At 36.2% G+C, this 13,668-nt stretch overlaps 1 protein-coding gene across 1 annotated transcript; it reads left to right on the top strand.

The window, feature by feature from the left end:
- The first annotated feature begins 6,255 nt into the window (after window positions 1–6,255).
- LOC102594563 (BRCT domain-containing protein At4g02110) lies at window positions 6,256–13,122 on the top strand. Its single transcript, XM_006349192.2, has 10 exons — window positions 6,256–6,440; window positions 6,555–6,644; window positions 7,009–7,113; window positions 7,720–7,821; window positions 7,924–8,008; window positions 8,607–8,676; window positions 8,803–8,847; window positions 9,582–12,074; window positions 12,147–12,363; window positions 12,450–13,122. The coding sequence occupies exons 1-10, from the start codon at window positions 6,342–6,344 to the stop codon at window positions 12,786–12,788; spliced, it is 3,645 nt and encodes a 1,214-aa protein (XP_006349254.1). The 5' UTR covers window positions 6,256–6,341; the 3' UTR covers window positions 12,789–13,122.
- Window positions 13,123–13,668: the final 546 nt, after the last annotated feature.

Below are 13,668 nucleotides of genomic sequence, written 5' to 3'. Positions count from 1 at the left end.
TAGCAGGGGAATATCAACAATGAATACAAATCTTCAAAACTTTAAATCGATATTATAGCAGACTCGCGAAAAATAACTAAGAACGTATACATCATATTGAAACAACATCAACTCAGTGATAACTTAACAACAAATAACTCCAGAAATAGAAAAAAAACTTTCAAACATCATAATGTCACTCCGAAATAGAAGAGCAAGCGAAAATAGTATTATGAAGAAGAAGACGTTACCTTTCTCTGGGCAGCGAACTAGAACTTCCACGAACACAGAAAATCTTAGAGAGTTTGTCACGACCCGGGAGCACCCCCAAGTCGTAACAAGGTGTACTCGTCCCCGAAGGGGTCTTATACAAACCACATAGTCATTCATTGCATTCAATAATGATAATAGTGAGGAATGAAAAACTTATTTACATCCACACATTCAAACTTCATTAAAAGAACTTTAAAAACACACAACAGAAGTCTAAGTCTCACATGGCCATCTTAGACACAATCACAAAACATAAGTAGGGACACAACCCTTTACAATCAAAAGAAGTCTATTAAGTCTATTACAAGAACCTTATCATAAAATTAGAATAGAAAAGTCTTGTCCTCGACATATGAGGACATACCACTAGATCTTGGAAGAACTTCAAGTTCCAAGCTTACTATAGAACCCACTAACTTTCCGGAACCTACATTAGTAGAAAATAGAGAAATATGAAATTAGCACAATTAAGTACTAAGTATGATGACCATGCAAAACATGCTTTAAAAGGGACATTTTGGCTAGAAACCATGCATTATGCTACTTTTTGAAGTATCATGAACAGTTGCATAAAAGACATACAAGACAAGCATAAACATCAAGTAAGTCATAATATCACCTTTAAACAATATCAACATGAAAACCTTTACCTCAAGAAACCCTTATGTTATACCTCGTGCAATGTATGGATGGCGTCCCATACCACCATCCATACTAAGGCGCCACATTAAGGTCACTTAAAGTAACTATCATTCCTTTCTTTCACCTTTGCACAATATTCATACATAAGAGGTATATCATTAATTAAGACATGACAAGGGAAAATAACTCATAATATAACCCAAGTATAGCATGCATCTCATATTAAGCATTTGAGAGCCAACATTCTTTAATAACCTCATTTAGGCCACAATTGTATCACATACATTAGGATTTAGAGAAACTCACTATGACCCTCTCCAAGCCTACTCGTGCAATGTATAGGTAGCATCCCATACTACTACCTACACTTTGTAGAACCTATCAAGAAACCATAATGAAATCTCACATGATGGGAAGTAAGCATTTAACCGACATAGACCATGAGAGCTTGTCATGGAATCCGGTGTCATAAGTCCCCACACCGTAAAGAGGTGGTCTACTTGCCTAAGGAAGACCGGTATATATAGCTTAATGGATCCACTAGCTTCCTATGCGGGCACATAGTTTATGGGATAAGGTAGACGATCATTGAAACTCATGCCTAACTGTCGGGGGAGTTTCCATCTAACCAAATCCGCTCGGTGCTTAGCCTACATTCCCATAGAATAGTTCATTACTTTGACATCATCACACATGAAAGGGTGCCATAAGCCTACCGATTCAAGGTACATTATTTAACACATGAAAGGGTGCCATAAGCCTACCGATTCAAGGTACATTATTTAACACATGAAAGGGTGCCATAAGCCTACCGATTCAAGGTACATTATTTAACACATGAAAGGGTGCCATAAGCCTACCGATTCAAGGTACATTATTTAACACATGAAAGGGTGCCATAAGCCTACCGATTCAAGGTACATTATTTAACACATGAAAGGGTGCCATAAGCCTACCGATTCAAGGTACATTATTTAACACATGAAAGGGTGCCATAAGCCTACCGATTCAAGGTACATTATTTAACACATGAAAGGGTGCCATAAGCCTACCGATTCAAGGTACATTATTTAACACATGAAAGGGTGCCATAAGCCTACCGATTCAAGGTACATTATTTAACACATGAAAGGGTGCCATAAGCCTACCGATTCAAGGTACATTTAGGAAAGCTCATTAACTCCTCTTGAAAGGGTGCCATGGGCCTACCGATTCAAGTCTCATCATTAACCTTTATGGAAAGGTGCCATAGGCCTACCGAATCCAAGGTTCATTACTTATCATTAATGGAAGGATGCCATTAGCCTACCGATCCAAGGTTCATTTTACATTGAAGAATCCTTCATATTCTATCATCAACATTCATGAGTGTCAAATTGAGAAATAATCTTTCAATAGTAACACATTTACATTCATAACATGATCACATTATCTTCATTGAACTCTCATTCATACAATGTCATGATAACACTTCAATTTCTCATACTATGCCTTCAAGGCCATGGTCACAATGTAACAAACAAGTAAACAATTCTAAGTCAACATTAGCTCCTCATGTCTGGCCTTTAAGGCCATGGTCACAATACATTCCATAATTAAACACCTCCACCATAAGTGGATCAAACCAAGCAAGAACAATTTTATCCATAATATGAGATTAAGCCAACTTATCCCTAGCTTCAAGTTATTGACCTTCTTAAATGGAGGATTGTAGAGAGCGAAATATTTGAGAGGAGTTGGGTTTCTTTTTAATTCTAATTGGAGTGACTTAAATGGAAGAATTTTGGTCTAAAAGGGTTTTATAATTGCTAGGAAATGTAAAGAATAAAAGGGACTCAACTTAGGAAAAGAATTAAGGACTCACAAAGTTAAACTTAAAAGTTTTCACTAAATCCGTCTAAGTTCGTCCTCTTAGACAGTGCTTCACTATTTTAGGCATAACTTTTTACTCCGAGATCGGAAAAGGGCAAACTCGGTGGCGTTGGAAAGAGGACTCAGATACCTTTAATTGGATAGGTAATGGTACACCTAATTCGTTTTGAGCTAAAAGATATCATCATTTAAAGTTGACCCTAAAAGTCGTAACTTTAAAAATCTGCCCCTTGCCCGTCTGTTCCAGTGGGATTACTCAAAGGCTGGGTCAAACTGGGGCAGTCCACTAGGCTAGCTCGCTAGCCTAGGTCCTTGCTTGCACCCTAGGATGCTACCTAGCTCCATTTAAGTTCTAAAACAGCATAAACATCAACCTAAGCCCCCACTAACCCAAACGTCAAGGCTTAAGTTCATTCTATCATTTTCCGAGTCGTTACAGAGTTCTTCCGAATTTCAGCACCTCAGAAATGTATCGTAGATGTATTCTTTTATGATTTTTCACTTTGAGAATATTATGTCTCTGTAAGTTCGTTCACCTCTAACCTATCTTTTCTTCCCAACTTTTCTCCTTATTTCTTTCTATTCGTCTACCAGCCCCAGACCAACTTAAATAACGAAGAAGAAGGAGCTATTTATAGATGAAAATTAGGGCCGAAAAGGGAGGGAAATCGGGTTGAAATTGGATGAATTTGAATTCGAAATTCGAATTTCTCGAAAAGGATCAGGCTGCCAATGGATTCTCGTACCATTCCCAACGGAAAAACGATAAGGGCCGCTTGATTTAGAGAGGAAGGAAAAATGAGCTACGAGATTGTAACACCTGGAAGATTCTTCGTACAAAGAGGAACACGTTGCGGAAGAGAGACGCGCGAGACTCGATTCGATGGGCTCACTGCGTGGCTGCTTTGGACGAGTTTCTGGGTTGCTGCTCGCGATTCTGGCCTTTTGATTTCACTGGGTTTCGTGTGAAAAAGAAGAAGAACAAGGTGGGGTCGTTGGTATGGTGTTGTAGTGGGTTATTTTGTGGGATGCTGATTGCATTGAAATTAAGGTGTTGGGTTTGTTTTGTTTGAGAAGTGGGTTGGTGAAAAGGAATTGTCCCAAAGTTGGTCTTTGATATTACTAATTAAGCCAAATTTAATAGTAATTGGCCAATTGAGATTACACACTTAACCAAATTGAATTTTATTTGCAAATTCGGTTAAAATCTAAATAAGAAGAATTAATATAATTAATTTAGGAGCTTCTCATTCTAAACAAAATAAAATAATCAATTCAACTATAAACTAATTAATTTTTAAAATTAACCATAATTTAAACCAAACTAAATTATTCAATTTAAAAAATGTAAAATCTTTTGAGGTGATTTTCTGATATTCATAAAATATACTAATTATATACGTAATTATATGAAACATATTTATCGCTTAAAAACTATAAAAATCGAATGAAATACTTAAAATAACCTTGAAAAATATTTTGAATTTTTATAAGGCTAATTATTCTAAATCGTTTGAAAATTAAGAAGCTTAGAAATTAATTATTATCGGGAAGGGTCAAAATTGGGTGTCAACAGTACTTACTATTGATGGACAACATATGCAAAACTTTTGTTTCCCATCAAATACAAGATCTACCTTTTGTTTATTAAACAACAATTCTCGAATATTTCAAAACACTAAACCTACTAATAAATTGACTACAAATAATTTTTTATAAGCTAAAATTAGAGCTTATGACTGATGGACGATATAAATTCTTCTCTTACGATCATTTTTTAAGTTTTATTTATTAAAACAAAGATAAAAATTTAAGGAAAAAATGGCACAGCATGTAATCTCTTTTTATTAATTGGCAACATTTAGCCCCTTTTAATTTTTATATGAAAAAAAGGTTTTTTAAAATTAAAATTGGCATAATTTAGCCCACGTTATTCCATGGGAAGTTATTTATATTTAAATTAATTATTTTTAGGTTTGGTGGCAACATGTGGCAGTTTTATTGGGAAGTGGGTCTTTGTTCCTTTTTTTTCTCCTCTTTGGGATCACCTCTAACCATTTTCAATTCTTTTAACTTTGCTCTATGTGCTTTCCAGTATGTCAAATCAAGTCCAAATTATTTATGCATATCAGTAATTATGTCTCTCGCATTGTATACAACTTTTGGATCATGATATTTGTACTGTATTTCTCTTTCAAGTATAGTTGAGGTAGCAACTTGTTGCGACATTAGTCTATCCTTTGCAGGATAAGTGTGTTCAGCAATGAATCGTCTAACTTTGAATAATTTTTACTTATGTAATGCTGAGCATTTTAATTTCCAAGTGCAATCCTCCTTTACACACTGAAGGAAGAATCTAGAATGTATACAAAGTTGTAGTGAATGAATACACAGATATATATACATGAATGCATTGTATACATGATTGTTCATTCACGTGATAAAAACTCATTCATGTGATAAAAGATTATTCGATTCAGTGTTTACATTTTTAGTGAATGAATACACGAATATGTATACATTAACGCATTGTATACATGACTGTTCATTCACGTAATAAAAACCAAATCATTTGATAATAGATAAAATATGCAATCTCCCGAGCATCCATGTCGTTATATTCAATTACATTCAAATTGTCTGTGTTGGCGTTACCATGAGCTATTATTTGGGTATTGGCCTCCCCATATTCTTCTCCATTAATTGAAAGTGTATGATGAATATCTTTAGCTTTCCAAGTTATGCACAATGGATAGTCTTTGAAATTTCCTGAACCTTTCTTCAATTCGATGTATACGCGTAATCCCATAGTGTTTCGTATCAACATCGGCATAGAATTTTCATCAATTTTATAATGAAAATCAAACGAATTCAGGGAAGTATCGACATTTAGATGGCTTGAAATCAAGCGAGTGAATCCGTTGAAATCAATGTTTGTTGTAATAACCACCCCCTCCATGGAATAATTTACAAAATTATTTGCGCTATTCCATTCTCCACTATGATGAATCAACACTATCAAAGATGCCATTTATTTGTTGATATTTGTAGTAGAACCTCGTTGATTTTTTATATTGGATACATGAATTTTTATGAATTCATGGAGTTTATGTATATTGAATATGGTGGTTTCCCACGTTCCGTTTTTAATGTTGTGTGGCGGTTAGTTTCACAAGAAAAAAAAGAAGAAGAAAGAAAACCCTATTAGTAGCTGTCTGTTAATATGGGCTAATTTGTGCTTCTTTTTTTTGGGTCTATTAAAGTATTAAATTATGGGCTATTTGTTGCTAATTTTCCATAACAGTTGTATATATATATGTCATTTACACCAAAGTGCAAACTGGCCCAAGCCCAATAGTGATTCGTAATGCATACATGTGAACTGTATGAGCCAAATTTTATCTCCCGCCAGTGGACCAAAAAATCCCTCCTTTTTATAATTTAAGTTCTTTTGAATTTTTAGACGTTTCACTCTACTGTTCAATTCAATCCCTCTTTCACAATTTGATTCAATTATTCACTTTTTTTTTCTTGAAAACTACTGTTAGATTCAGCAAAAACATATAGGAATTTCAATGGCAGAAAGCGAGCAAGATATGTTATACGATCCTTCTAAAATCTTCATCGGTGTCCGTTTTGTTCTTGCTGGGTTCGATTCCCCGAAGAAAGAACAGGTTACCCTTTAGAGCTCCATAATTTGAATTCAAATACTTAGAATTGCCGCTGTAATTGTTATATATCATTTGTTTTCTCTATTTTTTCATAATTGTCATTTTCCCCATTTGAAGGTCCGGTCCAAGCTTTTGGAGGCTGGTGGAGTTGACGTGAACGAATATGGCCCGGATTGCACTCACCTCATTGTTGATAGAACAGTTTATGTAAGAGCAACTTTTGCAGCAAAATTGTATTCTCATTTTTTCCCATTTTTGGCAGTTCTTGGGTTTGATTTCTCAAAATTGTTATTATCTCAAAAAGTCGTCTTTCTTATTTGATTTCAATTTTCTTCAACAAATAAAGTGAATTTATGTGATAATAACTATCAGTGGAGAGTTTCCATCTGAGAAATCAACTCGCAGGTTTCTTTCTCTTTCCAATTTTATCAATTAACCAACTACATGGGATTCTATGTGTTTATATAACTCTCTAAATTGATCAGCAAACCCCAATTGTTTTTATTTATTTATTTACTAATTTATATTATAATTATTAATGGAATTGGGTAATGATTTTTTAAATATTTAGGATGATCCTCTGTGTGTTGCTGCCCGACAAGATGGAAAAATTTTAGTCTCTGGCTTGTGGGTTGAACACAGTTTTGATGTGGGAATGCCTGTCGATCACCTCTCTGTAAGTTCATTCTGAAAGTTTGATTTTGATGTCCTTATATCTATGATATATTTCTGAATTGGAAAATGCTTTCATTGAGTTCATACTAAGTTAAATGCCTGGTCGTACGCTTATAGTTGAATGTTATAGGATAACGATGAGTTAGCATTTTTGTGATAAAACTCGACTTGATATGCTCTTAATATGTGAGAGTTGTTTGTTCCCTTCTTTCAAATGCTACTGTGGTGCACAAGTTGATGTTTAAGTTATGCCCGTGAGTCCAGCTCTATATAAATGCTTATCGTTTCACATGATTTTGCTTTTCCACCGGGCTTTATTTCTGTTCAGTTGTGAAGTACGTTCAAGTACCAACATTGTGCTTGGAAGATCTAACAAAATTTATGCAGAATAAGTAATAACTAACTACATAAATGCATTGGCCTTTGTATTGCTCCTTAAAGTTCCACATGAATGTCTTAATTGGTTTGTATGAGCTCAAATTTCTCTGCTGGAAGATTGAAGTTATTGTTCCATGATGCTGCAGATTCCCTTAACTTGTGATACTTCAAATATTTGATAGTTTAGCTCCTTCCCCATACTCAGAATATTCACTATTTTCTGTTACAGATTATGTACAGACCTCCAAGGGATTTGACTGGAATCCCAGGTGCTAAATCACTAATACTGTGCTTAACTGGATATCAGCGGCAAGACCGAGATGATATTATGGTTTGTAGATTCCAACTCTCTTTTTTCTTACAGTACTTAAATAGTTGCTTCTCAATTTCATCTTATGCCACCTTGCTAATTGATTCCTTCTTCTTCTTCCAGATAATGGTTGGGCTGATGGGTGCAAACTTTTCAAAGCCATTGGTTGCAAACAAAGTCACTCATCTTATTTGCTACAAATTTGAGGGTAAACTTATTTCTCATGTTGCAGCATGTAATACCTTCTCCCATTGTTTCTTATCTTCTTTTTTCAGTGCAGTTTATTCTTGCAGGAGTTAAGGGTGTTTCATGTTGGCGGAGCCCTTTCATTAAGAAGCAACTCCTTTAACCTCATTTTAAAACTTGAATACACAACTAAATTATGTTTCCTGGATTGCTGATGTGTGTATGTGTTGTACGTGGTTAGTTCACAACAAAGTAAAAGATCCAGTTAGTGTAGTATCTAATCTAATGTAATCACATTTATTTGAAATCAGCATAATAAGCAGAAAGTCCAAGATAAGTTTCATTCTCCGTTCTCTCTTTTATATGTAAGGATTACTATGGGAAATTTCAGGTGTCGAGGCTTAAGGTAAGCATTTGCTAATACAGAACAGTGAATTACCTTAAGTTATGGTAATTTACTCTTAATAGACTGGTTATGACTTTTAATTCGCTTTTCCCACCAAATCAGGTGATGGAAAAAAGATGCTTCAAATTCAATATGATTTCTCTTTTTACTGTATCAGTTGTTGTTCTATTCACTACTTTTTTACAATTCCATATGAGCCTCTGTTGTTTGATAGGAGAGAAATACGAGCTTGCCAAGAAAATGAAGAAGATAAAACTAGTGAATCACCTGTGGCTAGAAGATTGGTAAGCTAGAACATTCTGTAGAACTTACACATGCCAACACCTTTTTGGTCACTTTTCCTCAATAGAAACTTCTTTACTGTCTGGTTTACTCAAGGTGCTTCCTTTTAAATTTGTTTTATTCTGCAGTTTAAGGGCCTGGGAAATTCTTCCGGAGGCTAGCTATGATAAAAGGTGAGACATTTTCCATCAGGAATGTGAATTGGTTTGTTTTCTATATCAGAGGGCATCTTCTTTTGTTTTGGCAGTGATATTTTAGTTTATAGTATGTCAGTGTCCCCTTGGTGGTCGTTGCACTGTGGGAGTCCCCAACCTTACCCTTTATTTTGAAGAACTTGAATATATGAAGTTTTACATTGTGGCATTATGAAATCCTTTTCTAGAATGTCAGTGTTGCTATTTGTGATTAATCTTTTAAGATTATTAGATCAATTCACAAATCACAAGACACCATTCATCAATTTGTCTTGTGTAATCAATAGTATAAACTATAAAGCACATGATTCATTGTGTTTGCTTAAGCTCAATCGAGAGGGAGCTCATGTAAGAATTTCGAGGTGCTTTCTCAGACTTAAGTTTTCAAATTGTCTTAGAATGGTATAGGTCTGGAATGCTAATGCTTTCTTGATTCACTTGTTTGATTTCTTAGTTGTGGTACTTTCCGTGCCAAGGAAACAATGAATCAACAAACATAAAAATGAACACTCTGCTCCTAATAATGAAGTTATATTGTTGGAAAGAGCTGTCAAATGAAAATGGAATTGGGTACAACCTATTGATATTCCAACTACAGAGGTCATGCTAGACATCATATCCTTATGTTTGTGAGCCTCAATTTTGACTACCCAATTAAATTAATAAGAATACTTGTGTGCTCATGCCTGTGCTTTTTTCTTTTTGGACTCCAGTGGGTATGAGTTGGAGATGATGGAAACCGAAGCCAAGGATTCTGAAGATGAACAAGACGATATTGCTGCAATTGGCAGAGAGAGAGTTTCTTTCACTAGTCCTCAACACTCAAAGAGTCCCAATCAATTCCTCTTGAAGGAGGAAATCTCTAGAAACATCTCAGAGATACACATACAGACAGGTCTGTCAGAACTTGGAAACAATAAGCATCTGGGATTATCTGCTTCAAAGGAATCGAAACCGGACCTGGTTACAACCTTTGAGGGATCTGACAAGCGACATCTTGAGACCCTTGGCACCACTGTGAGTAGAAATGAAGATGTGCCACAAAATGGAAATAGTCCGACTTCAGTTTCTAATAATGCTAGGAAGTCTCCTAAATCTTGTTTGTCGAACAGTTGTGTTAAAAGTTATTCCCGAGAAAAACCTAGAAAAATTAATCTCATCATTGCCACAGAACAAGTTGAGAGTGCAGGATGTCCTCCCGCTAATGCGGTGAGTCAACATTGTGATAACTTGAACATCTCCTCAGAGAAAGAGCAGAATGAAGCAGAAGTTGGTTCTGCAAACTTTCCTACAAGTAATATGTCATGCCTGGAAATGGGCCAAAGTGGTGTACTCCATGAGAAAAGGAGGGTGGACATGTTATATAACGGCTCTCTGGAAACTAGTCATAATCCAGAAAGCATGTTAGATGGTGGCCTGGGTGTTGAAAGTTATTCCCTGAAAAAACCTAGAAAAATTGGTCTCACCATGGCCTTGAAACAAATTGAGAGTGCAGGATGTCCTCCCCCTAATATAGTGAGCCAACATTGTGATAAATTGAACATTTCCTCAGAGAAAGAGCAGGACGGAACTGTAGTTAGTTCTGCAAAAATTCCTACAAGTAAAATGTCATGCCTTGAAAAGGGCCAAAGTGGTGTACTACCTGAGAAATGGAAGGTTGAGTTACATAAAAGCTCTCCAACAACTAGTCATAATCCAGAAAGCATGGTAGATAGTGACCTGGTGGAAGATCGTGGTGAAGAGTTGGACAGACATTTGTCATTGCGCAACAATATCCAGTTTGGCAAGGGTGCAAGTCTTCATCCCTTGCAGAAATGTGATTCTTCTATTTTCACTTCCATAATACAAGAAAATCAGCAAGAGTGTGATGAGGAGGCATTGCAAGCTGGCACTTGTGCAGTCATGGGGTTAAGAAAGACTGCTTTGAGCAGCAATTTGGACCCTGTTAATGTTCACTCATGTGATACTGAGCATTCTACTGGTGAACATAACAGCCCGAGGAATGAACTGCAAGCTGTCAAAAATCCATCTCCTGGCAATGAAAGAGAAGATGTTGAGAAGTTTATTCGGATGGCCGAATTGGAAAATGCCGTAGGAAATACTAGGTCAGGGTCTAAGCCATTAAAGATAAAAACCCTTCCCAAGAAGACACTGGGATCTGGACTAAGTCTCTGTGAAAGGGATGCAAGAAATCAGGAAGGTACTACATTTCATAACAAGACTGTTCCATCAAATGACTCTGCCCCTTCTGTGAGCTGGGGCAGAAAGGACAGAGATCACCAAGAGGTTCTCAGCTTTGCAAAGGTTGAGATTCCACCAGCAGGTAGTGCAGAATTAAGCAAAGAAACAGAGAAAAGAAAGTACTTGGATTCTGGAAAGGAAGATGTTGAAATAGCTGAATCCATAAATAATGATGCTGAAACTTCAGAGAGCAAAGAGTATGATGAGTTGAATGTCTTAACAGGTGAAGTCAGTGGAGTACCGCAGTTTCTGGTTACATCTGCAGAGGAACTTGTGGTGAACGTGGATGGGACTGATGTGGAAGATTGTGCTGTGAGGCATGATGCTGACAACAAGAACTCTGAAGCTCAAAAGACTATTTCTGGCAAGGACACCAGGTCAAATAAATCAACTTCTGCAGAGAATGATGTAGATGTGAAAATAACCAAAGGCCCAAAATATTTAATGAAGAGGTCAAACACAACTAATATAGCTGCTAAAAGAGCTGTAATTTCCCGAAAAGTTGCCAAAAAGAAGAAGTCCGAAAATGACAAAAAGAAGAATGAGGAAACAGAGAATGAAAAAGGTTTACCTGTACCAGGTGAACAAACAGTACTGGCACTTGATCATGAGTTGAACTCCATGGATGTGGAGAAGGAGAATAGTCCTCTTATTGATGACCAAAGCACGAGATATAATGAACATGGAGCTGGCAAAAGTTCTCCAAAATGTGATAACAAAAAACCTCTAAAGGCTGATGTTGCAAATCCTCGCTCATTGCAGGTTACTAAAGTAGGAACTGAGCAAAGGTGGTTTATCCTTAGTGGGCATCGACTGCTAAGAAAGGAATTTGAGAAGGTCATCAAACGTTTGAAAGGACATGTGTGCAGAGATTCTCATCAATGGTCATATCAAGCAACTCATTTCATTGTTCCTGATCTAGTTCGCAGAACTGAAAAATTGTTTGCTGCTGCAGCCTCTGGAAGGTAATGCTTCAATAATGGTTTACAGTAGTGCCAATTGTACAGGTAAACTGATCGGTCTATTGATTTTTGCAGGTGGATCCTAAAGTCTGATTATTTAACAGCTAGCAATGAAGCTGGAAGACTCTTGGATGAAGAAAAATATGAATGGCACAAAAAGGGCTTAACAGAAGATTTAGCAATCGACTTAGAAGCTCCAAGGAAGTGGCGGCTTCTGAGGGAGAGAACTGGACATGGTGCATTTTATGGAATGAAGATAATCATTTATGGAGACTGCATTGTACCACCATTGGTGAGTTATTTGCACTAAGTTCTTGTAAATTGAATTCTTTTATCTCCTCTAGAATATCTCAATATTGCTACTCTTTGTTGAATCAGGATACACTGAAGCGCGCTGTCAAGGCTGGAGATGGTACTATATTAGCAACTTCACCTCCTTACACTCGCTTCCTTAACTCAGGTATCGATTTTGCTGTTGTCGATGAGACCATGCCCCATTATGATAAGTGGGTTCAAGAATTCCTAAGGTGTGAGATACCTTGCATTTTGGCTGATTACTTGGTGGCTTATGTGTGCAAGCCGGGTTATCCTTGTGACAGTTATGTACAATACAATACTCATACTTGGGTAGAAAGGTCATTGAAAAACCTTGAAGATCGCTTGGAAGAAGTTGTTGTGGATATGGTGCCATCAGATGACAACAGTAAGATAGAATGATGATACACGTTGATGAAACGGCCTCCATGTATGGATTTGACATTGGCATTCATGTTTTATTACGGTGATCCTCGACTTGAATGTGTACTAGAGAGACTGGTTTAGCCCAGTCTATAGGAAACAAGAGTATTATGTAGATAAAGTAAAATCCAGCTTGGAGGAAAGTAATAATCCTCTTCATTAAGATAGTACAAGCTGTGAGCTCCATTTTAGTTGGTAATTCTGGATGTACAAAGTAGTTATTTTGCTCCTTCTATAGTTAGGTATATTGACCATTTTATAAAGATCAAACACTTTGTTTATCATCTATGTCAACAAGGCTAGAACATGAAAAATGCTGCTGGATAGTTTCATGTGCTAACTAAGTGTGCCTCCCCTCTTTTACCATGTCTAAATAGGGTACAAAACCTTGCAACAGAGTAATTTGATCGAGAAGGGTTGTGGTGGAGTGGTAAATACTTCATTTTTAACTAGATTTTTTGGGTTCAAGTCTTTCAAGATATGGAGTCGTTTGTGTTAAGGGAGCTTTTTACCTCCAATCAGGGACTTCCCAATTCAAATTTAGATTTAGTTAGGCCCTTCAATGTCAGATCTTCTGGTGCAAATTTGGGTTATTTGGGCTCTAATACGATTACTGGGCTTTGGGCGGGATACCAAGAAATTTTAAAATTGTAGTGAAAGATAATCTTAAACTTTAAATACAAATAATTAAATCAATGAATTTGTATCTATAACCTATTCACATATTGTTGTTTACTTGTGATTAAAATTTAATTTGGATCATGAATGTTAGCATTAGAATAAAGTGTAGTAATATGAAGTGTTTAATTTCGATGAAAAAATAAGTCTTTCTTATTTACCATCAACTTTTTATTATTTT

The sequence above is a fragment of the Solanum tuberosum genome, unplaced genomic scaffold (genome assembly GCF_000226075.1).
Source record: "Solanum tuberosum cultivar DM 1-3 516 R44 unplaced genomic scaffold, SolTub_3.0 scf00104, whole genome shotgun sequence".
Taxonomy (NCBI): domain Eukaryota; kingdom Viridiplantae; phylum Streptophyta; class Magnoliopsida; order Solanales; family Solanaceae; genus Solanum; species Solanum tuberosum.
Note: the sequence above shows the minus strand (reverse complement) of the source record. Positions and strands in the feature narration are given on the sequence as shown.

Excerpts from the sequence above, each read along its gene's own strand:
- LOC102594563 (XM_006349192.2), top strand. The coding sequence starts at position 6,342 with ATGGCAGAAAGCGAGCAAGATATGTTATACGATCCTTCTAAAATCTTC. Across the intron at positions 7,822-7,923 it reads AAGACCGAGATGATATTATG|ATAATGGTTGGGCTGATGGG; the intron begins GTTTGTAGATTC and ends TTCTTCTTCCAG. Across the intron at positions 8,009-8,606 it reads TATTTGCTACAAATTTGAGG|GAGAGAAATACGAGCTTGCC; the intron begins GTAAACTTATTT and ends GTTGTTTGATAG.